Source organism: Heterodontus francisci, chromosome 20, assembly GCF_036365525.1.
Source record: "Heterodontus francisci isolate sHetFra1 chromosome 20, sHetFra1.hap1, whole genome shotgun sequence".
NCBI classification, from domain to species: Eukaryota; Metazoa; Chordata; class Chondrichthyes; order Heterodontiformes; family Heterodontidae; genus Heterodontus; species Heterodontus francisci.
The window spans coordinates 36,823,326-36,846,099 of NC_090390.1; the positions used below are offsets into that span (position 1 = coordinate 36,823,326).

At 41.0% G+C, this 22,774-nt stretch overlaps 1 protein-coding gene across 3 annotated transcripts in view; it reads right to left on the reverse strand.

Moving 5' to 3' along the window:
- Positions 1-22,774, reverse strand: part of LOC137380575 (1-phosphatidylinositol 4,5-bisphosphate phosphodiesterase epsilon-1-like) — a 462,270-nt gene that overhangs the window by 70,289 nt on the left and 369,207 nt on the right. For all 3 annotated transcript variants that reach the window (XM_068052607.1, XM_068052608.1, XM_068052609.1), the window contains exons 8-20: positions 19,539-20,220; positions 16,305-16,487; positions 16,093-16,210; positions 14,225-14,384; positions 12,064-12,186; positions 11,717-11,853; positions 9,250-9,482; positions 7,490-7,551; positions 6,739-6,904; positions 5,383-5,490; positions 5,154-5,270; positions 4,894-5,052; positions 1,916-2,045 (exon numbers count right to left, since the gene is read on the reverse strand). In XM_068052607.1, coding sequence (XP_067908708.1) covers positions 1,916-2,045; positions 4,894-5,052; positions 5,154-5,270; positions 5,383-5,490; positions 6,739-6,904; positions 7,490-7,551; positions 9,250-9,482; positions 11,717-11,853; positions 12,064-12,186; positions 14,225-14,384; positions 16,093-16,210; positions 16,305-16,487; positions 19,539-20,220 — 2,378 coding nt within the window. The remainder of the gene's footprint in view (positions 1-1,915; positions 2,046-4,893; positions 5,053-5,153; positions 5,271-5,382; positions 5,491-6,738; positions 6,905-7,489; positions 7,552-9,249; positions 9,483-11,716; positions 11,854-12,063; positions 12,187-14,224; positions 14,385-16,092; positions 16,211-16,304; positions 16,488-19,538; positions 20,221-22,774) is intronic.

Here is a 22,774-nt window from a genome sequence, read left to right on the forward strand (position 1 = left end):
CCATTGCTGCTTCCAGTGCCTAGGTCGATGCCGGGTTGGTCCGCCTGCTTTCTTTCCTTTTCTTAGACTTCGTAGCATTTGATACAACTGAGTGGCTTGCTAAGCCATTTCACAGGGCATTTAAGAGTCAACCACATTGCTGTGCGGCTGGAGTCACATGTAGCCCAGACCAGGTCAAGACAGCAGATTTCCTTCCCTGAAGGACATTAATGAACCAGATGGGTTTTTACAACAATCAACAATGGTTTCATGGTTACCATTAGACTAGCTTTTCTCATTCCAGAATTATTAACTGAATTCAAATTTCACCATCTGTTGTGGTGGGATTCGAACCCATGTCCACAGAGCATTTGCCTGGGCCTCTAGGTTACTAGCCCAGTGATATTACCACTATGCCACTGCCTCCTTTTAAATAGAGATATTGAGTACAAAAGCAGGGAAGTTATGCTGAACCTTTATAAAGCTCTGCTTAGGTCACAACCAGAGTATTGCATCCAATTCTGGTCACCACACTTTTTGAAGGATGTGAGGGTCCTTGAGAGGGTGCAGAGCAGATTTAGCAGAATGGTTCCAGGGATGGGGGACTTTAGTTACAAGGTTAGGTTAGAGAAGGTGGGGTTGTTCTCCTTGGAACAAAGGAGGTTGAGGGAAGATCTGATAGAAGTGTACAAGATTATGACAGGTTTAGATATGGTAGACAAAGAAAAGCTGTTCCCATTAACTGATGATACAAGGATAGGGGACACAGATTGAAGGTTTTGGACAAACGATACAGGGGGGATGTGAGGAAGAACTTTTTTTACTGAGCGACTGATAGTGAGTGACCAGGAACTCACTGCATACGAGGGTGTTGGAAGCAGAGACAATCAAAGATTTCAAAAAGAAAATGGATAGGCACTTGAGGCAACTAAACTTACAGGTTACAGGGGTACAGCGTGGGAATAGGATTGACTGGATTGGTCTACAGAGAGCAGGCATGGACTTGATAGGCCAAATGTCCTCTTTTTATGCTGTTATGACTCTATGACGCTGGTAGATGAGCCTTCAGCTGCCGAGGCCCTAGGCTCTGGAATTCTCTCCTTAAAGCTCTCCAACTTTTCACCTCTCTCCTTCTCTCTCCCCCACCCCCCCCCCCCCCCCCACCCTTTTAGGACCATCTTTCAAACCGACCTATTTCACCAAGCTTTTAGTCACCTCTCCTAATAAGTTCCCAGTGTCAATTTTTGTTTGATTTCACCCCTGTGAAGCACCTTTACCAGTTTCCTAAAGATGCTATATAAATGCTAGTTGTTGTTATTGTAGATTAGATTATATAAGGAGGGTGAAAGTGTAAATGATACTCCCTAGTTTGTATATATTCTTGTTTCTCCTTTTGTGGACTCCAAGTGAGTGAACCAGCTATTGCCAATCTTACTCAGTAACCAGAGGAGGGATGGTACTAGATTCTGTGTACCCTCCCTTTGTGTGGGGATGATTCATCCATCCATGGTCCTAACTGGCCTCTAACAGTGCAGCTGAGATTGGGAACTTCCATGTGGATAACAATGAGCAGGCTTCCATTTCCTAGAACTATAGGCCGCTTGTGTTCTTGCAGTGTGCTGTGTGGCAAGAAAACAAATTCTACTTCACTCAGCTCACACTCACATTTGTTCCGCAGTTTGATCTTTCAAAAGCACCAATAGTTCTCCCACTTTGCTTGATCTTGTTGGTAGTTTTATTATTAACTACCTTAAGAGGGCCAAGGAGTGGGACATTATTATAATAACATACCAGTATAATGCACATATGTCCAAAGCATGTTATTCTGAACAAGTAATACACCCTCAGGTACGTGAAAACGAGAGAAGTCTTCTGTTTTAACCAAAGACATTGTTTGCAATTGAGAATAAAATGACTCAACAAACATGTTTTGTACCGTCAGAGAGAGATTCATAGTCATAGTCATATTCATCATCTTCATCATCTTCCTCGTCATTGTTGGGGGTGCCTGAGCCAGTCAGGCAGCCATTGCTGGCCTGCGCCTGTAGATTCGCCAGCTGGTGTGCCTGCAGGATGTAACACATCTGTCAGTACAGCAGCATCTGCACAGTGACTTACAAAACAAGAGGTCAAGCACAAAAATGGCAGGAAGCATTTCTTCCTACAAAGGGTAGTGGAAACCTAGAACTTTCTCCCCAGAAAAGCTGTTGAAGCTGGTGACCACTTGAAAATTTCAAAACTGAGATTGTTAGATTTTTGTTAGGTAAGGGTATTAAGGGTTACAGAACCAAGGTAGGTAGATGGAGTTAAGATACATATCAGCCATCACCTAATTAAGTGACTCATCAGTCCCAGGGACTGTTTGGACCGCTGCTTTTCCTATGTTCCAAAAAAGGCTTCAAATGATGTCTCTTTCAGAGCTTTGATGGGTTAAGAGGATCCCTAGAAGTCACGCAAAAGCAGCAATCCTGCATTCCCAGCAGGGTAGCTGAACATAAGGATTTGGAGATAGGACTATAATATTGTCGGATGATTGAACTTATTTAAAGAGGTTATTTATAAGCCATTCTCCATTTATTTCATTGATAACTAGGAGAGGCAGTACAAACCTCAATATTACGAACATAAGAAGTAAGAGCAGGAACAGACCATATGGATCCTCAAGACTGCTCTGCCATTCAGTATGATCATAGCTGATCTCCTGCCTCACTTGATTCCTTGAGAGACCACAAATCTGTCTATCTCAGCGTTAAATATATACAATGATGAAGCATCATAATCCTCTGGGATTCAAAAGAATTCAAAAGATGCACAACCCTCTGAGTGGAGAAATTTCTTCTCAGTCCTGAATGATTGACCCCTTTTCTTAAGGCTTTGTCCACCATCTACTAAATTCCCCAGCCAGGGGAAACAACCTCTCAGCGTATATCCTGTTAAGTCCCTTCAGAATCTATGATTCAGAATATATGTTTCAATGAGATCACCTATCATTCTTCTAAGCTCCAGAGAGTATGGACCCAATTTACTCAGTCTATAATCATAGGACAACCCTCTCATCCCATGAACAAATCTAGTAAACCTTCACCACACCACCTTGAATGAAAGTATATCCTTCCTTAGACATGGAGACCAAAACTGTGCACAGTACTCCAGGTGTGGTCTCACCAAAGCCCTGTACAATACAAGCAAGACTTCCTTATTCTTCTACTCCAATCCCCTTGCAATGAAGGCCAACATACCATTTGCCTTGCTAATTGGTTGCTGTACCTGCATACTAACTTTCTGTGTTCCTTTGTATGAGTACATCTAAGTCCCTCTGAACATCAACATTTATAAGTTCCACACCTTTTAAAAAAAATTCTGCTTTTCTTTTCTTATTACCAAAATGAATAACCTCACACTTCCCCACATTATACTCCATCTGTCACCTTGTTGCCCACTCACATAACCTGTCAATATCTCTTTGTAGCCTCTTTGTGTCCTCCTTGCAGCTTATATTCCAACTAGCTTCATATCATAAGCAAACTCAGATACATTACTCTCGGTGTTGTTTCTAAGTTATTAATATAGTTTGTAAAAGCTGAGGCCAAAGCACTGATCCTTGCGGCACTCCACGAGTTACAGCCTGCCAATTTGAAAATGTACCATTATTCCCTACTCTCTGCTTCCTGTCTGTTAACCAATCCTCCATCCATGCCAATATATCACCCTCAACCCCATGAGCCCTTATCTTGCTTATTATCTTTTTGTATGGCACTTTATCAAATGCCTTTTGGAAATACAAGTATTCTACATCTATTGATTCCCTTTATAAGCTTACTAGTTACATTCCCAAAAACTTAAAAAATTTTGTCAAACACAATATCCCTTTTGTTGACTCTGTCTGATTATACTATGATTTTCTAAGTGCATTGTTAGGACTTCCTTAATAATAGATTCTAGCATTTTAGAGGATTAGGGTGTGTGTTGGTGCTTAACAAGATGTGAGCACTGGGGCGTGGAACACCTTTTCCAATTTGGTTATTGAGTATCTGCATCAACCACTTCCAAGTCAGATCTAAACCATCTGCAGAGTAAAAGTATCTTTCCCTTTGTCGATCAACTTACCTTCAGGGAGGCACTCCCAACTGCACCAGTGTGAGATTTTTGACTTCCCTCACAAGGCCTTCTCTCAGAGATTTACTATTAAATTAGGATGAGTTTTGTATTATGGGCCCAAACCCATTAAGCTGCATTGAAAAGTTCAAGTCAGCCATCCTATTTCTGTTCAAAAGTACCAAGAGCACCAGGTGAATAAACAATCTCCTTGCCACTCTGAGAATTTACTTCAGTTCCAGCTCAGGAGATCAGCTGTTTGAACTGGAATTTTCAGCAGGGAAATAGTGAGGCAGGTTTTCCTGTTGTTTTGCCAGATTGCACTGGACTTCCCGGATATGGAGCATGGATGAAAGTCAGTGAGGGAAGCTTTGCATTCCTGATCTTTTGTCCATTTCAATGAATGGTTGGAAAATCAGATGGGCTCGCTTACTGGTGTGCAATCACTCCAGTCTAATTTTCCTCTACATGTTGTGCCCAAGTGATTCAATATATCCTAGTGCAGGAAGGGGAAAACCTTCAGACACAGTAGGGTAGAAATTCATCCTGGATAGTTTGGCACCGAACATATGTTATCTGCCCCGTTGATATTCAGTTCCATTGAAGTTAAGTTCACTTTGTAATACTGCTCGAGGCAAATCTCTACCCCACCAATTCCTAGTCCAGTCCCCTGTAGGGTGAGTATGCTTCATGCTTTCATCTGGACTTTCATAATATATGATATCAACAGGTATAAAATACACCAACATGATGATATCTCGAGACTAGCAGGTGATATAAATCATTACAATCCACCTGAAAAGCTTAAACAAAGCTTACCCTTTGTTTAAGTATATCCACTGGAGTCTGATGGGCCTTCAGTTTCTTGTTTTTGAGCAGGATTTTTCCTTTGAGTTGCCATACTGATGGGAGCATTGGATTATCCGCAAAGTCGCTCTCAAACAAAAATTTTGTCACCAGCTTGTCTCCAAATACATTCTAAAGAAACAGATAACTTCTGTGAATGCAGGATAGAGCTCAGCCAGCAGTCTCTCTAGGTCACCTGCCCCAGTACACGGGCTGGAGAATGTAATACTTACCTTAACGATTTCTGCCATCTTCCGCTGCTGAGGCAGTGAGCAGTGATTCTCTATTGATAAAATCACTGGCATCTCAGAGTTTACAAAGGCACTGCGATTGATTGATTCGATGACATCCTGCGAGGGAAAATCCAAAATTTGAACAGCCATGATGCTGGTAATTATTGACATATATTCATTTATAACACACAAGCCAATGTATTTCAAATAAAACCAAATCGAACCGCACCTTAAATGGGATCTTTGTGGTGAGAGTGTGTCCATGATATATGATTGGCATACCATCATCTCCATCCCAGCAGTCTAGCTCTACACTTCGGCATCCCTGCAACAGCACCTGAAAATGGGAAATAGATACCAATTAACTGGAAAAATCAAGGGAGAGAGATAGAGAGAAAGGACAAGAGATAGACAGCCAGACAGAGAGACACAAACAAAGAAAGGCAAAAAAGAGACAGAACAATTTAAAAACCAAGTGGGAAACAGATATGGTTACACAAGAGGAGGAGAGACAGGTATTAAAAATCTGATATAAAAACAGAAAATGCTGGAAATACTCAGCAGGTCTGGCAGCATCTGTGGAGCAAGAAACATTTCAGGTCTGTGACTTTTCACCAAAACTGAAACCTGAAACATTGGGCTAGATTTTAAAGCCCCTCCGCACTGGGAACAGTGGTGGGGGGGGGGGGGGGGGGGGCAATGAAGATCGGTATGGAGGAGGCCAACCCCAATGCCGGCAGGCCCCATACTGATCTCGGCGGCGGTGGTGGCGAAGCCTCGGGGTGGCCGCCCCGCCACTCAGTGACGGGACCCGCATTAAAATACGTTAATGCCTACTAACCATGCAGGCCGCAGCGGTTCTTCCAGCACGTTGCAATCTTTATTCTGGTTGGCAGCAATTCCGCGCCTTCCAATCCCCATTCGGGGAAATGTGGCGTGACACCTGTGAGGAGGGGGGAGGAGGCTTTTTTTCTCTGTGCAGGAGGGGGGAAGTGAGGTTACACGGCTTTGGATTGATCGGGGGGTGATGGGAAGGGGTAAAGGTCAAACGTGCTGAACTTTGGGCGGGGGGTGGGGGGATAGATCACATTTTCAATATAGGTATTCCGGGGGAGGAAAGGGCAGGAATGTTGTGATATGCCATTGGGAGGGGTGGGGGGGGAGAATGCATGGGAAGACTTGTCCATTCATATTTTACACCTTAAAGTAACTGGCCCTCTAGAAATTTATTATGCTCATTTCGGGCTGCAAACCCTTTAAAAATGACGCCGGCACCTGCACATTGGCGTCAGAGGCCATTGCCGGTGACGGCTCGCCCGCCCTCTCCTCGTGATTGGAGGGAGCAGGCGCCACGGTCAAGCTAATGAGCCGCTGCATTTGAAATCGCAGCGGCTCGGTGACGTGGTCCCCATGGGTCCAGGCCACATTTTTTTATGCCCATCGCCTATTTCAGTGGCGGATTCTTAAAATGCAGCCCATTAACTCTGTTTCTCTTTCCACAGATACTGAGTATTTTCAGCAATTTCTGTTTTAATTTCAGATTTCCAGCAACAGCAGTACTTTGCTTTTATTAAAAATCTGATACCTGGCTATAAAGTTCCACTGAGGATTCTCCTTTAAGTTGATGCCCAGTGAGGTAAGTGTTATGAGAGGATTCAATGTAATAATATGAAAGTGGATACTGTAAATCTTCAACAATAACTTGGGATTCATCATTCTTTGAAGCAACATTCTCCTTGTCCATTAGAAACCTGAACATAGTATTTTATAAAAGATACATATAAATAGAAAACCCAGTATATAAAAATTACACAGTACCTTCTATACAAATACAATAAAGTTGTTTTCAGCTATTACTAATGTTATAAAATACGTATAGGCAATGCTATTCCCCTTGGTTCTCTTTCTCCATTACATTCCATCCAGCCCCCTTCTACTTCATGAATCATTCTCTGTCCTAAAGAAAGAGCCATGAACATTGGGAAAATCCTACACATGAATTATTAGTTGGCAATGCCCCATGCCAAAATGCTGCCTGTCACAGTGTGGGGCAGTGGTGACATCCTGGAATCTGAAAGGGAAGGTGTTTTGTGGTAGTGGGTGTGGTAATTTTGGAGCACACGTTGACTACGGCTCGAGATTCCATCCATTTATAGATAGTGGATAAAAAGTCAAGCCTGCAAGATGAGAAAATGACTGCAGTGAGAAGATAATTGGTAAACACCAATAAGACACTGGTTAGTGCACATGGCTGGAATCAACCAAAGGACGGGGCAAAGTGTGAGGGGGCTTGATGGTCTTTTCTCAAATAGCAGTTTAACAAAACCATGCAATACCTTGCAAAGCCTTCAAATGACATCAATCCCTGTTGGCGCATGTTGACTGATGGCTCAAATTTCTGGGAGGGAATGAATATATTATTTTTTCAATGAATCATAAAGCACTGTTTATTTGATACAAAGAGTTACGTCAAGTTTATATATGGCAGTTTCTGCATAAATATACATAAAATTCATCATTTCAAACAACTGACTATCATGGGCACTGAGTATTGCTGGGCTGTCCAAGGTTTTTGTTGGTGTCTACTATGGAGACTTGAGGGCCTCATACAAATGTTCTTGTTAGCTCTCATAAGTCACATATAATGATACTAATAGCTCTTGTGCTCTGATTTAGGATTCAGCTGACAACAGCGTCAGAAGCAGCTCTTTCCAAATCTTCAGTCTCATTAAATTCCAAACAGGACAAACCAGTGAATAAGAAAAATGTGTAAAACAGGATTAAGCTGGTTGGGCTTCAAATGCCTGATTGCCAGGGCTCAGCACTTCAAATAGGCCACAGGTTATAGTTTGGACAACCCTAGGTTAGCACAACATCCTCTTTCTTGTGGGATCTGGGTCAGGCTGACAGGATGAAAGTATCTTCTCTGTCTCTTTGTCTGCTGTCATGTGTCCCATGTGAAATAAGTCAGCAATTTTCATGCAGCTGCCTGACAGCATAAATCTACAGAACAAAACTGCCTTCAGGTTCAGCACAATTAGTGTTAATCTTTCAATATGATCAGCGTAATGATCGGCTGGATGGAAAACGGAGAGGATCCATTGGTGCAACAGCAGATGCTCTTCTGCATCACCTTGACTACATGGTGAGGGTAATTCTGGAGAGTTGCATTATATTTCAAGCATCTAGCGCTGCCAATGAGTGCAATGTGAAAAAGATTTCCATTCACCAGTCTGTAACCATTCAATCTCTTAATGGGGAAAAGTACATAAACAGGTACACATCATTCATCAGGAGTCTAATGCAGAGTAACTTAAAACTTGACAGGAGGATAACAATAGTCAGTGTAGTAATCAGTGCACTTACAGTCGTTGGAGTTTGTTTGCACACATTAAACCCATGTAGTTTAGTCCGACACTAGTCAAAATATGGCAAATATCCAATTCAGATGTATATTCCTGTTTTACATACTGTGCTGAGATATCTTTAAGAACATAAGAAACAGGAATAGCAGTCGGCCATTCGGCCCTTCGAGCCTGCTTTGTTATTCAGTAAGATCATGGCTGATCTTCTACCTCATCTCCACTTCCTTGATCTGTCCCCATATCCCTTAATTTCCATAGTACCCAAAAATCTATCAATCTCTCTCGAATAGAGAATTCCAAAGATTTACAACCCTGTGAGTCAAGATGTTTCTCCTCATCTCAGTCCTAAATGACGACTGTGATCCCTAGTTCTAGACTCCCCAACTAGGGAAAACATACCCTTAAGAATTTTAAATGTTTCAGCGATTTCCTTTCATTCTTTTAAACTCTAGGAAATAAAGGCCTGGTCTATTCAATCTCTCCTCACAGGACAATCCTCTCATTCCAGGAATAAATCTAGTGAACCTCCATTGCACCCCTCGAAGGCAAGTATATCCTCTCTTAGATAATGAGACAAAAACTGTACACAGTGCTCCAGATGCAGTCTCACCAAGGCCCCCTATAATTGCAGTAAGACTTCCTTACTCTCATACGCCAATCTTTTTGTAACAATGGTTATCATGCCATTTGCTTTCGTAATTGCTTGCTTTAGAACAACAAATCTCTCAAACCTGAATAATGCTTAGGATTTCATCATAAGTGTGGTTCTCCCCTTGACAGTTGACCAGGAAGTCATTCAGTTGCTGAATTCCCATCCCACTCTCTCCCAGGGAAGCAATTTCCACTCGATTGGTCACTATGCTGGTAGCAGCGATGTAATCGGAAATCTGTCTCTGATTATCTGATATTTGCTGTCGACTCTTTATAAATAGACCAAGGTCAGACACGTTTCTTGTCAATAGGTCTAGACAAACAAGAATAAAGTTTATTATTCTGTATTATTAATAATTTCAAGTGTTATATTTCAATGTCAACAACTGAAAATATAATATAAACTGTTTTTAATTAAGGATCCAAACACTAATTAGAATCAATTCTTGTTAAAAGTTTTGTCACCTTTCTTCTTCAAGGTGCAAATAAATTTAGCCTAATAGACTTTATCAATATTCTTTTAATATGTATTATTCCAATGTGACTGAGAAAGATACAGATCACAGTAGAAAATGAAATGGGTTTAAAATAAGTACAGAATAATTACTGGCAGTAATGTTATTACATGAACACTTAACCTACTCATACTGAATTCCTCTTTCTGCTCTGTTAACAGAAATGTTTATCTTTTTAAAATAAATAGATGAAAATCTCTTTAAATACCACAGAGACAAAGTTGGTACAAGTGGGCTAAGCGCTTCTGTAACATTACTAATGGCAACTTCTACTCTTAAATCATTTGGAAGTTTAATATTTATTTTTTTCTGTGCTAATTATCCAGTCTGCTGTGTGTCCATGCCTCTTTCTGTCTGTGTATTTGACTCTCCTGCTCCTTTTTTCTCTGTATTTCTCTCTTTGTCATTGTGTTTGTTTTGTTCCTGCTGCTCCTCCCTGTGTATTTATCCCTTCTGCTCCCCTTGCTCTGTGTATGTATCATTCCTGCTTAATAATAAAGGATTATGTTAGAAGAACACTTTCTGAAGAGGATTGCTGGGACATGAAATACCCCATCAGAAACAATGGCGGAAGCAGAATCCACACAGCTTTCAAAAAGATGAATTATTTGAAAAAGGAAGAAGTAAAAGGTCAAGGGGAAAGGACAGGGAATAGAACTCTCTCTCCCAAGTGCAGAGATGCTGATACCAACTGCTGCCCCTGGTGAGATCAGCTAATCTACCACAAATCAGGGCTAAGATTTCAGTTCCTTGTGGGTCACTATTGCACCGTGTGCTGCACTTACCCACTGTGCCAAGAAGGGATCTTAATTTATTAGTTAGAAAGGGATATTATAGTCAGGTCATTCTCCCAGAAGCCCTGTCTGCTGAACAGTCAAACCTTTTTTTTTGTGATTCTCAATGACAATATTATAGCCGGGACCTAGTGTACAAATAATCTCTTTGAAGATAAAGCATTTGGCAAACCGTATATTAACCTTTATAAGGGAAATAGCTGGAAGAGGCCCGCATCATTTTTGTAACAACAATGTCAGATGCAGATGAGGCACTGATGTGGAACTTAACTCATTTTTTACTGCCTTCTTAAACAAAAAGACTATATTCTGAACACTTCTTTCATGAATGTTGTGCCCCCTTTTAACATTAAAAATTCCAATATGGTGCAGAAATGCACCAAGTCAACCAGGGTTGTCCAACATACGGCTCGCAGGCCAGGATCCACCCCGCCAAAAGTTTCCATCTGGCCAGAGGACGTATTTCAGAGATGGGAAATTTCCCATTGGCTTCTTCTATCAGACTGGCTTTTTAAAAAGAAATCACAAGTGTCAGTTTCACAGGTGACGGGTGCTAACATCGGAAACAGCGGTTTCCCAACTTCGGACAGGTTCAGGGTTTCCCGGCGAGTTCCGATTATTTTTAAAAAGCCCACTGGAAAACACCAGTTCCCGCTCTCAGCACCTGTCAGCTGTGAAACTAACACTTGCGATTCCTTTTTATAAAAACTGACCAAACATCTGCTGAGCATTCCCGCTCTCTGCAACTGTCAGAGGGTGCAGGGGGACAGAGAGAGAGGAGGGGGACAGAGTGAGGGAAAGAGAGAGGGGGGATCAGAGAGGGAGAGAGAGACAGAGAGAGGGGCACAGAGAGATTAAGACGGTGGGACAGAGAGAGAGAGAAAGATCAAGATCACTCCTGACAGATGGACATCTATTTGGAATACAGCAAGTGTGCAGGCAAACATTGACTATGTGTGCAAGCAAAAAAATGCCAGGTATCTCACTAAATCAGTGTCCAACATAATGACGAGAAAGTAAGTCAATAAATTAATCTTCTCATTTAAAGCTTCTTCACAAAAATGCACATTTGTTGTTGTTTTGATGAATAGTAAGATAAATTTTTAATGCCTTTATCTTTCCGAAATTGTTTCACGGCCCCCTATGTAAGACAAAAATTGTAATGTGCCCCCCCCAAGCAAAAAGGTTGGACAACCCTGAAGTAAACAATCAAAGTAACAACCCTGGTGATCACTGACCTAAATCAGGCTGCAACCCACTGATCTTGTCATCTATCGTCAGATTGGTGTACAGTGGGGTGGATTCTGAGCCAGAACGGTTACACGATACAGAGTAAATGTCAAAGAGATCCTTCAAATCCTTCCGACTTCGTACACTAATTCCACAAACAAAAAAAGTGAATGTCTTGTTTTACATGCACACGCAATAAACATGAATTAACAATCCACTCAGATAAGAACATTTTTCAAACAGTTGGGTTTTAAACCCAGTTTCAGCATCTGTTTACTGGCATTAATTACCTTGTGACCAAAATGAAAATGGTGGGAATATTTTAGTCATGGCAGTACAGTGTGATCACATTTACCTGAATGATTTAAAAAGTTCAACAAACTCCACAAAGCTCATGTTACTGTCAGAGACCATGAAGTCCTGGAATCCTTTCAGCCCTCCTTTCACCCGTCCGTGCCAGCTGTTACTCCCTCTTGTGCTACAACAGATCCAGATAAAACAGTCTTAGATAACAAATATAAAACAGTCGGAACAACAGGAAGTGGATAGGGATCGTCTCTGAATAAAATTCCTATCATCTTGGACTCTATGCAGCATGTCTGCCTAAAACATATTGGTAGTGTAAAATATACTTTCAGTTTACTGTTGAAATGCCATATGTTTCGTTGGACCTGAAAGAATTCACTACTGTAAAGTTACCTGCAACTGATAACACTTAAGACTTCATCTATGTGAATGAAATTTGATGAAGTGTTAATTATTAAAATTTTGGTTCAGCAAGGTCATTTGTTAAAATTCAAGATTTGAATGACCCGTCTTACAGACCTGTTCATTATTATCCTATTGTGATATACTCCCCACTGCATATAGCGGGCGGGTTTGTGTGAACGGGATTTTCCCACTACGTGCGATGGCTGGTATAATGGGGAAGCATTAATGAAATTAAAAACCATTACAATACCTGGTGGTCAGTGCACCCTGCCAGCCAAGATCCTGGAGCTAGCTGGTAATGTGGAACCAGACAAGAAATCAATAACATTCCTCATTCATTCCAAAAATATAGAACCATTGAAAAGCAGAGATCATGGTATCTTCTGATACTTTGTCACTGCAGTACATGTGCATTTTCTGTGTATTTACTCTGATGATTTACCGAAGTCAACCTTGTCTCTGTATTCACTCTATTGACTGTGCCTACAGAGAGACAGCAACTATCACTTGTCGCTGTCAGCGTGCCATTTGAAGGACAGTGCAAGAGGCCTGCTTTTCTCTCAAGGCAGTGCTGCAATATGAAGAGGCAGGGCAAAGGGGAAGGGAAGAAAAGAACAACAGGTCTGTGATAGGATGGAAGCCGGGAGAGACTAAACGACAAATAAGTTGTTCTTGCTGTAAACCGGTTCCATTTCCAACTTTTTCCTCATGAATGATCATTGACCTGAATTGTTAACTCTCTTTCTCTCTGCACAAACGTTGCCTGACCTGCTGAATATTTCTAGATTTTCTGTTTTTAAAAAGTTTTACAGCACCTGCAGTATTTTTCTTTTTTTTCCCAAATCTTCTGTTGGGTTATTCTGGAGCCAATGTAAGATTTGAAAAGGAATTCAATACATAGAAAGCCCAAAATCAGATAGATCCTTGCTCCTGTGGAACTTTACTTATCCACTAGTTCCCCTTATCATATGGGGAGGTTCCCTGCATTATGGCAGCTAATCAAAGTTCCACTATAGTGATTCAACTATTTTGAAGAGGTTACTAGCTTAATGAAGATAATCATGATGACCTGTGATATACCCCTCATAACTACATTGGACATATTAATAACTAAGCTACCACATGGCAAGGAGATACCATTTCTCAAATATATTGAAGCATTGTTGAACTTTACAAAATTAAACACAGTTGATCTTGAGTTTTGATTGTGGCAAATATGTAATTTATGGGGTCCCTTATCTACTGGCAGACACTATAATCATTTAACTATAGCAGATTACAGAACAGAAGGCAGCTATTTTGTTCATCATGTCTTGATAAGGTCCTCCCACTGTAGCCCTGTATCATAATCATGCTTGAAATGTCAATTCCCTGTGGCAAAGAATGCCATGCTTCAATAATTCTCAGCATAAAGAAATTTCTCCCAACTTCTTGTTGCTCTTTGTAACTTACACTATTGACCTTTCAGGATAGTCTTTCTTATTTACCCTATCAAAACCTTTTATAATTTTCAAAATCTCAGTGTAAATCTTCTCTTAGCCTTGGATGCCCCCATGTATGTAGTTCTAGTATCTCAAGCCTCTCCTCATAATGCCAGCTTTTCATCCCTGGTATCACTTATATGGTGAATAATGAATTGCTAGCAAGTAAATAACAGCTTCGCAACACAATTGCTTTGGTTTTCTCCGCAGTTTTTAAAGTTGTTTTTTCACATGAACCCTTTAATCTTTCTTATTACAATAAGTGTTGTATCAATAGTCATGAAAATGTGTGAGAATATCAGAGATTATTTATTTTTCTCTTACCCAGGTTTGGCCTTGCTGACAGTTGACAGGACTGGAGAGGAGGCAGGCCTCACCGGAGTTGATGTTGGAGGGCCTAATGTGGTGGAGCATGGGGTGGTGAGGGAACGGGCCCTGGTAGGGAGTGTACAGGAGCCAGGAGAACCCATTGTGATGCTCAAATCTAAAAAGGAATTGAAAGGATAAACGTGTCGAATAGATTAGATAGGTAACATTTAATTCATTGGTTTGTAGCTCACTTCATATGCGTTCTTCAGGTTTTAATGTTAAACATTACAAAATAGAAGAGGTTGTGGGGAACCTGATCACATTTCTTCATTCTCTGAAGCAACAACAATAAATGACGTTATTAAAAGTGGAAAATAGAAGAACTTTGAATCCAAGACTATCAATATAACATTGCAATCCAACATTGCAATTCTACACTAAACCCTATTACTCACTGTGCAGCAGCACAGGAACCATTGTGTTCCACAGATCATTCTTAACTGCCAACCCTGTAGTTACCCAGCTATTTGTACTGCTTTTTAAAGGGCCTGATCAGAATAGTTTTAACTCCTATTTTTAGGAACTAATTCCACATCCATCTTTCCCTCCTTATAACACTATACCCAGCAGACAAGGAAAATAGCTGAGCACACTGCGCAGAGTTTAAACTATAAGTTAGGAACTAGATCAGCAGATGTGGGACCAGAGCATTGCACACGATCTGATGGAAATGAGACTGAGGAACTAGATTTGGTTGCAACAGAGTAAAATCAGGTCTGAGCTTTACGAGACAGAAATTGGATTAAAGGATCAGAGTAAAGTACAGCAGCAATTTGCACTGTGCACAGGTAATTAATTTCTAATTAGACTTGAATGCATATAATAGTAAGAGCCTGTAGCCTGTTGCTCTGAGTTCCCATTGGTCCTGTCTGCCTGTTCTATGGTGGTGGGTTCCATGTTGTGGAGAACTCTCCCCCTCCCACTCAAGTCTCCCAGTACACAGACATACATCCATACACAGCAAAGCAATGGCAAATCTGTAGCCAAAGTTCAGTGAGACAAGTTTCTTCCTGTATTTCAGGGTGGCACAATGCATTAAATAAGCAGGTGTACCAAGTAACAGACAGTGACTACTTGACAGCTGCGATAATTAGTAGTATCCACTCCAGCTCAAGCAATTTCTTCTGTTTGATGTGTTCACCTGCAACATTGATCCCTTCCTTGTTTAATGTTAATACACAACACTGATCCCTCCCATATTTAATATGCTATACACAACATTGAACCCTCCCCCTTTTAATATGTTAATGTGCATCATTGATCTCTGTCTGTTTAATATGTTAATATACACTATTGATCCCTGCCCATTATAAAGTGTAACAGCAGTATTTTTTAAATTTAAAACGTCCAGGTTTAGGAGAACAGCACTTGATCTTTGAACTTACAAACTCTGAGGCGAAAGGTACACAGAGAGTAGCAGCTGATGCACAGAATGCAGCAAAATGGGAAATAGAGACCTCGAGTAGCCAACCAGCTAAGCACAGAAACCTTGCCAAAGCCAGCCAACCACAGCCTTCTGCTATAACCAGCCAATCAGAGGCACGCTACCATACCCAACTAGCCAACCACAGCAGCCCCCACCACCACTCCAGCCGCCACCCCCCACCACCCTGGCAAAGCAAGCCATAACCAGCCAACCACAGCCACACCTTGGCTGAATAACATGTTAACATTTGCTATCTTCCAATCACAGGCACAGCTCTTTTTGTTTTACAGAGTTTCTTAAAATATTAACTTCAACTTTCTCACTGATTTTTTAAAAAATATTCTGGGCTTGATCTGGTCCATAAGCCCTCTAGATATTAATGGTAGAAATTTGTTACCTGATTCTTCTTGTTCATCAAAGTCTGCAGGATCAGAACCACTCCTGCTTCGAGATTCTTTGCAGCTTCGGATCTTACGTGTGCAGGTTTCCTCATCAGTAATGTCCCCACTCTCTCCCTGCACGGAGCAAAATATAAAATTTTCAGTTTAGTAGATCTGTCCCTGACCAGAAACACATTGAGCGCTGACTTCGGGCAGTGCTGTCTCTTACCCTGATCAGCGATTTCTTTATCTTTTTGGCTGTGCTCATTCCCAGTGTGTTGTTGCGCTGCAGGCTCGATTTTTCAGTGTTTCTGTTCAAAGTTGCTGTGGTTGTGTTTCTCGTGATCCATCGTCTGCCTCCAAACAGCTCAATAACCTGAGCCAGTGTTGGTCCTTCAAACTTGCCTTCTTCCTATACGGAACAATTATATAGAATTTACAGCACAGAAACAGGACATTTGGCCCAACAGGTCTATGCTGGCATGCAGGGTCCACATGAGTCTCCTCCCACTTTACTTCCTCTCACTTAATCACCATATCCTTCTATTCCTTTTTCCCCTCATGTACTTATCCAGCTGTCCCTTAATCTTCAATGTTCATGTTGTTCACCTACTTAGTAGTTCCGACAGGTAAAGGCAAACCACAAGTAACTAAGAAAGTTAAAGCTTTGTTTTCAATTCCACCTCATTGCTTCAACTCTCACACAGAGTTAAAGTTAACTTTCCTGATTAAGTCTTCTTTACCCAGTGGCAGAAAGAGTGAGTGTGACATTTTTATTGATTTCAAGTACAATTCCATATTAAGTCAAATAAATGGAGAGCAACTTTTAAAACAGCTTAGCTCCAATATCATTTAGTAGATTTATCTGTGTAGTTTTTTCTATAAACCCAAGTTTAGCAATGAAAACTAATTTTATCTCTCCTCATATCTTATAGATCTTTAAGTGAATTGCACATGATACCACGCCTACGTGACATGGAGTAGAATTTGTAATGCTTGAATTTGCAGAAAAATTGTCATAAAAGTAATTGCTGTGTTTAGATTAGATTAGAAGACTAAACATTTAGATTACCATAGCCATCATAACACTGCTATCCTTTCACTATAAAGTCTGATATAATTATATCCCTCTTAAAATATATTAAAAAGAGACTCCAGTCTTATTTTGAAAGGGAGCTTAAAATTAAAATGATGACTGGATCTGGAGAAAAAAAACCCACACATAGCTTATTTCAATAGTGTGTGCAGCTGGGCTTTGATTACTTATGATATTTACTCAAGTCTTTGAAGATTACAGCACCCATCATATTGGGCTCATCCGCAGAAGAGGTAATGTAATTGTAATATTCAGTCGCTATTGTAAACACATCAAATGCTGGAGTTGACCAGCTGAGACTATGGAAGAAGGATCATAGAAACTCCTGTCAGGGGAAGTGTATAAGAAACTAACCTTTCACATCTGGGACCTGGGTTCAAATTCAACCCAGACTGTTGGGATAAAAGTCTCCTCTGATTGCTTGGTCTATAATTTCCCATGTGAAATATTGACATTTTAAAGACCATCTTTCTAAAGCAATTGGCCTAGCTACTCTGTGTAGTCTCAACCTTGTTTCTGTGGACGTGGACCTACTACAGCACAGGACTGCCATGAATTGAGATTCTCAGAGACCAGAGGTTCAGGAAATGGACAAAGTATCACACTGATGCTGTAAAGGCTACTCTTGTGAGATTACACTAAGCACCTTGCTAAGACAGAGTAGAGCAGGCTTTAGTCTACATCGGGATGCTAACACTAGATGCCCAAAATAAGGAGAGTTCCACTTCCCAGCACCAACAACTCTCACGTTGGTGCGCATACATACTTTTCTTTAAAAGAGAAAACCCTCTCCTCTCAACAGTAAACTCTCATCCCTAATTACACCAACTGCAAACAAAAATGTGCAATATACATAAATCATTTCAATCCCATTATATCTTGAAATAACTCTGGTAAGTCCACTATGAGATTTTTTGTTTGAAGAGCCTTTTCTTACCAAGCCATTATTCATAGCTCATTCCTCTAACGTCAATAAATTCATTTCTCTCCCCTGCACTACCTCTAGGACCTGGATATTGTTATAGCATAGTATCTGGTACTCCAAGTGTGGCCTGACCAGAACACCTCAGTTATGAGGAATAAAAACAGAAAGTGCTAGAATACACAGGTCTGACAGCATCCGTGGAGAGAGAAACAGAGTTAATGTTTCAGGTCTGTGACCTTTCATCAGAACCTGTTGACTCTGTTTCTCTCTCCACAGATGCTGCCAGAGCTGCTGTCGATTTCCAGCACTTACTGTCTTTATTTCAGATTTCCAGCATCCACAGTATTTTGCTTTTATTTTATAGTTAATGAGGATTTGAACTGAACTGATTTCACGCCTAAATCTCCTTCAACTTCCCCCTTGGCAACTTCTGACCCAGCCATTGAGCACATGTGGCTTCTATTTTGCTTCCAATATGTAGTATCTTGCCTTTGACTGTAGTCAACATAATTTACTTTTGATGAACCCTGATGAAAAGTTCGTTGCACTGTCTTTGTAATATCTTGGCTACTTCCTCTAAGTTCATTGGTCTTCCCTTTTTTTTGGTCATCTGTGAATTTAACTACTTATTATCAGTCATGGGCATTTACATATATCAAAAACAGGAGAAGTACCAAAATAGGTCTCTCAGCCACCCCACTCAATAGCTCCCCTTATTTTAACCCAGCTGTCTACTCCTTTATTCTCTCCTCTTAGTTAATTACTCATTCACATCTGTAATCTTTTTACCCACTGACGTTAATTTGTAATCGGTTGAAAGCCCAATACTGAGTGTCAGAATTACCATTATATATGGTGAAATCCACTTTTTTTAAATCAGTACTTTGTCTCTTCACGTCATAATACAAAGGCTTCTGAAGGTCAAATTAAAGGAAGGTAAAGGAAATTATGAAGAGTCAGATGTTACACCGTTCCGAAGAACTTCTTTACCTTCTAATATCTATCAACATGAATAGTCTGTAACACCAATCTCTGCCTCAGTGAAAGATTGAACATGAATACATTTAAGCTTAACATTTTTGTTTGGTGATTAGAATTTCCTTTTACTTCTTTTTGCACATTTGATGCTAGGACATCACAATAAATAAATGTGAAAACTTTTCAGTAAAGGCAGATATTTTGGACTCCTAACGTTAAGGTCTAGGAATTTTCATGTCTGAATGCAAAAAGTCACAGACCCGAAATGTTAACTCTGCTTCTCTCTCCACAGATGCTGCCAGACCTGCTGAGTATTTCCAGCACTTTCTGTTTTTATTTTAGACGAAAGCCAGCATTATATGAATATGCTAAGCGTTTGTCCACTGCAGTCACCAACAATACTTTCTAAGTCTACTTTGACATTGTTTAGAAAGAATAGACACACGCGATTGTTGTCCATGTACCTGATATAAGCTGACGTACTGCTTCCTCAACCACTGCAGTCTCTGGTCAGGAAACCTCTTCATTTTTCTCACAGCCGACATTAGCTCCTGCAATCCATCATGTACCATCTTAGCAGTGTACTTAGGAGCCACAAAGTGCAACAATCGGTTATCAGTTGTATGGACCCCATATAGTAGCGTCACGCAATTGTCTTCCAGAGTCATATGACACAGCTTGTTTTGAATGCATACAGTATTCAGATCAATTCCTGTATGTCCCATATAGACAGCTTTCACCGCAGACATGTCCAAGAAACCTTCCACAAGTCCATTTAGTGCTATGTGCCCGTACAGCTGAAATTTGCTGCTACAAAGGTCCATGCTATTACCCAATACCATACTTTTTACCTTGGCATTGGCTGGGCTGGCTGTAGGTGGTTTTGACCAGGTTAGAGTACAGTTGTCAGGTTGCAGTTTGAGAAAACAGCGTGCCGAAAGGTGAGCCTCCTGGTCATAATGTATGACAGTGGCCCCTTGTAGAAGAAACTGATGGACATCAGCTCTGATCGACAGCACATACCAAGGAATAAGTTCCGTCTCATGACAGAATGCCTTTTGTTGGTCCTCCGCCCCACTCTGATCCCACTCATTGGACTGTTCAATGGAATCGCTTTCTGAGTCTGACAGATCTCCAACAATGAACCTGCACAATTAAGGAGAAGAGAACTAAGAGCTGCACACTGATCTTTTTTCCTTTTGTTCCCTTTGCTACCTTTGATCAAGGCTCTCACCAGCTCCTGCGGCTGGGAGTGGGCCAAAGAGCTGCAGACTTTCAGTATGAGCACCACTCCATTCCTTGCTTACAGGATGCAAACGCACAGCACAGAAAGTTGTTTTTTTATAGGGAACAGAGGCCAAATAGGGTTATTATTGATTAAAAAGCACTTCTAGTTTCATATTTAGTTTATATATGGATGCAATATAAAAATGCAATAGTATTCTGAAGCAGTGCTAAGTTTTAACTTAAGACCAGTCTGCTTGTTTTGTTACTTAAGGAGTTATTGTCTCAAAAGTGTGAAAGATGACAGAAAGCCACATTGAATGTCACTATCCTCTCAAAATGACCTACAGCAACCAGCACCTTTGTATTAAATGTCACCTTCAGGATTGAGCAGAACCTTAAGGCTGTTGAATCCACCTGACAATATACTGAAACTGGAAGTTCTTAATCTAAAAACAATGATATGAAACAACATTTAATTCAAGTTTCAATTTTGGACCAGGTTTTACACACATAGTTCAAAAATCATTGGTCTTTCCTGCACACTCCTGTTATAGCTCTGACAGAAATGCACCAGTAGGGTCTGAAATTGGACCAGGACCTGGACATGCTAGGTCCAAGCCTAACATTGGAAGTTCCTGCTCAGCTTCCTCCCACCTCAAACAAGGATATTTGTGTAAGAGGTGTGGACTGGAGGTGGGAACTTTCAACACCAGGGTTCCTGCATTCCCAGCCTTAGAGTTGCCAGTGATGGGATCAGTAGTCAAAATGTTCAGGAGAATGAAGGGTACCAGCCTCTGGAATAGTGATTGTGGGCCTTCTTTTAGGGGTCCAGATCTGGTATACTTTTGAACATTACTTTTCTTTTAATTAGTAACTGTACTAGTGCCCTAAAGTTACCATCACCAAAGATGTATGCCTGGAATTTCTATTCGGGTTCTCTGGCAGACGATTGGCAGAACATCTGGTGAAATGACCTAAATAGCCCTTTCTGTCATCTCTCATGGTTTCTGCCCATCTGCTACCAACAGGAGGCCAGGAGAACTTTGTGAAGATTATCCCATAAAATGGTATGACCTTGTCCAACACTGCAGGCCCCAGTGTATATCTTGCTTTATGGGTCAATCAGAATGCTCTCTGCTGGTATTCAGCCATTTCTAATGACAATTGGGCACTCCGCACCTGGATCAACATTTACACTGATTTGCCATCTGCTTGAAGCATGTTAAAGCATCATTATTGCTAGTACATTCAGTAATTTTTTACCACTGCTAGTTTTGGTCCTACCTAACTTCAAACCTGGCCTGTCTTCTATTTAGGAATTCTGTCTCTACTGTGTCTCTAACTTGTATTTTGTAGTAATTCTTGATCCAACAGAATATCTAAAACTAAAGTAGAAAGAAGCCACAAAAATGAATGTAGTTGAAATCCCATCACGAATGCCTTGGTTTTAACTAGGGGCGCGAGTGTGATGTGCAATATGCAACAGGGGTCGGGGAAGCCAGGGAGCTCGTGTCCTGGGTGCCATGTGTGAGCTGGAAAGATTTTAACTCCCGGGCTTCACTTCAATGTTGTAGGTGAGGCTCCTGCTCGAACCTGGTGACAATCACTAGCTTGGCAGCAAGCGGGAGCAGAATTTCGGAAGGCAGGATGCAGGATGTTGCTGCTGGATCTCCCGGGAATGGTTCCCAGCACTGAAGTGAGTGGCGATGAGAGAGTCTTGTGGGGGGCATCATGGTCAGTGGAGGGAGGAAACAAAACCCTGGGCTTTCCTGGCCCTGGATTTTCCCCTTCCCCTGACCAGAAAGCATTATGCTCCCCCATCACAAATTACCATAGTTTTGGGGAACATTCCCAAGGAACCTCAGTGACAGCTTCCTGCCACCTGAAATCCAGGAATTAAAATGATGGCAGTCAGGAGTGCGATGTGAATAGGGAGATAAATAGTCCGCTGCTATTTTAAACCCCCGACTGCCCCATTCTCATTGGGCGCAGGTGGTTAAAATCAGGGATCCAGTTTGATTCCAGCAAGCCCTGGATAACGAAACACCACAAATTCCAATGTCATGGCAGACGATTAATCAAGCCTGAAAAGATTACTTCACACAATCTGTTAGTTTGTTTTTTTGTTTGCAGATGATGCAGAAAGGCAGAAGTTCAACTTACAAAACTCGATTTGATTCTGAAGTTTTCTTCACTCTAGTTGTTGTGCTTCAGAAATAAAAGTATGGGAGAAGATAAGGTATAGAAAGAGAAAATGACTCTGATCATGATGAAAGAAGAGTTGGTTAGATAGCCAATGAAGGAACATAAGTACAAGGTGAAGGGCTGTTAAATGCCAAATAACCCAAATAGACCAAAAAGTTTCAGAATTAAAGAAAACCTTTCAAACATTTGGACAAGTATGCTTTGCATTGGTCTCATTGTTGGATGCCTGGATTCAATTTATGTTCAGTTGCACATGATTCCCAATCAT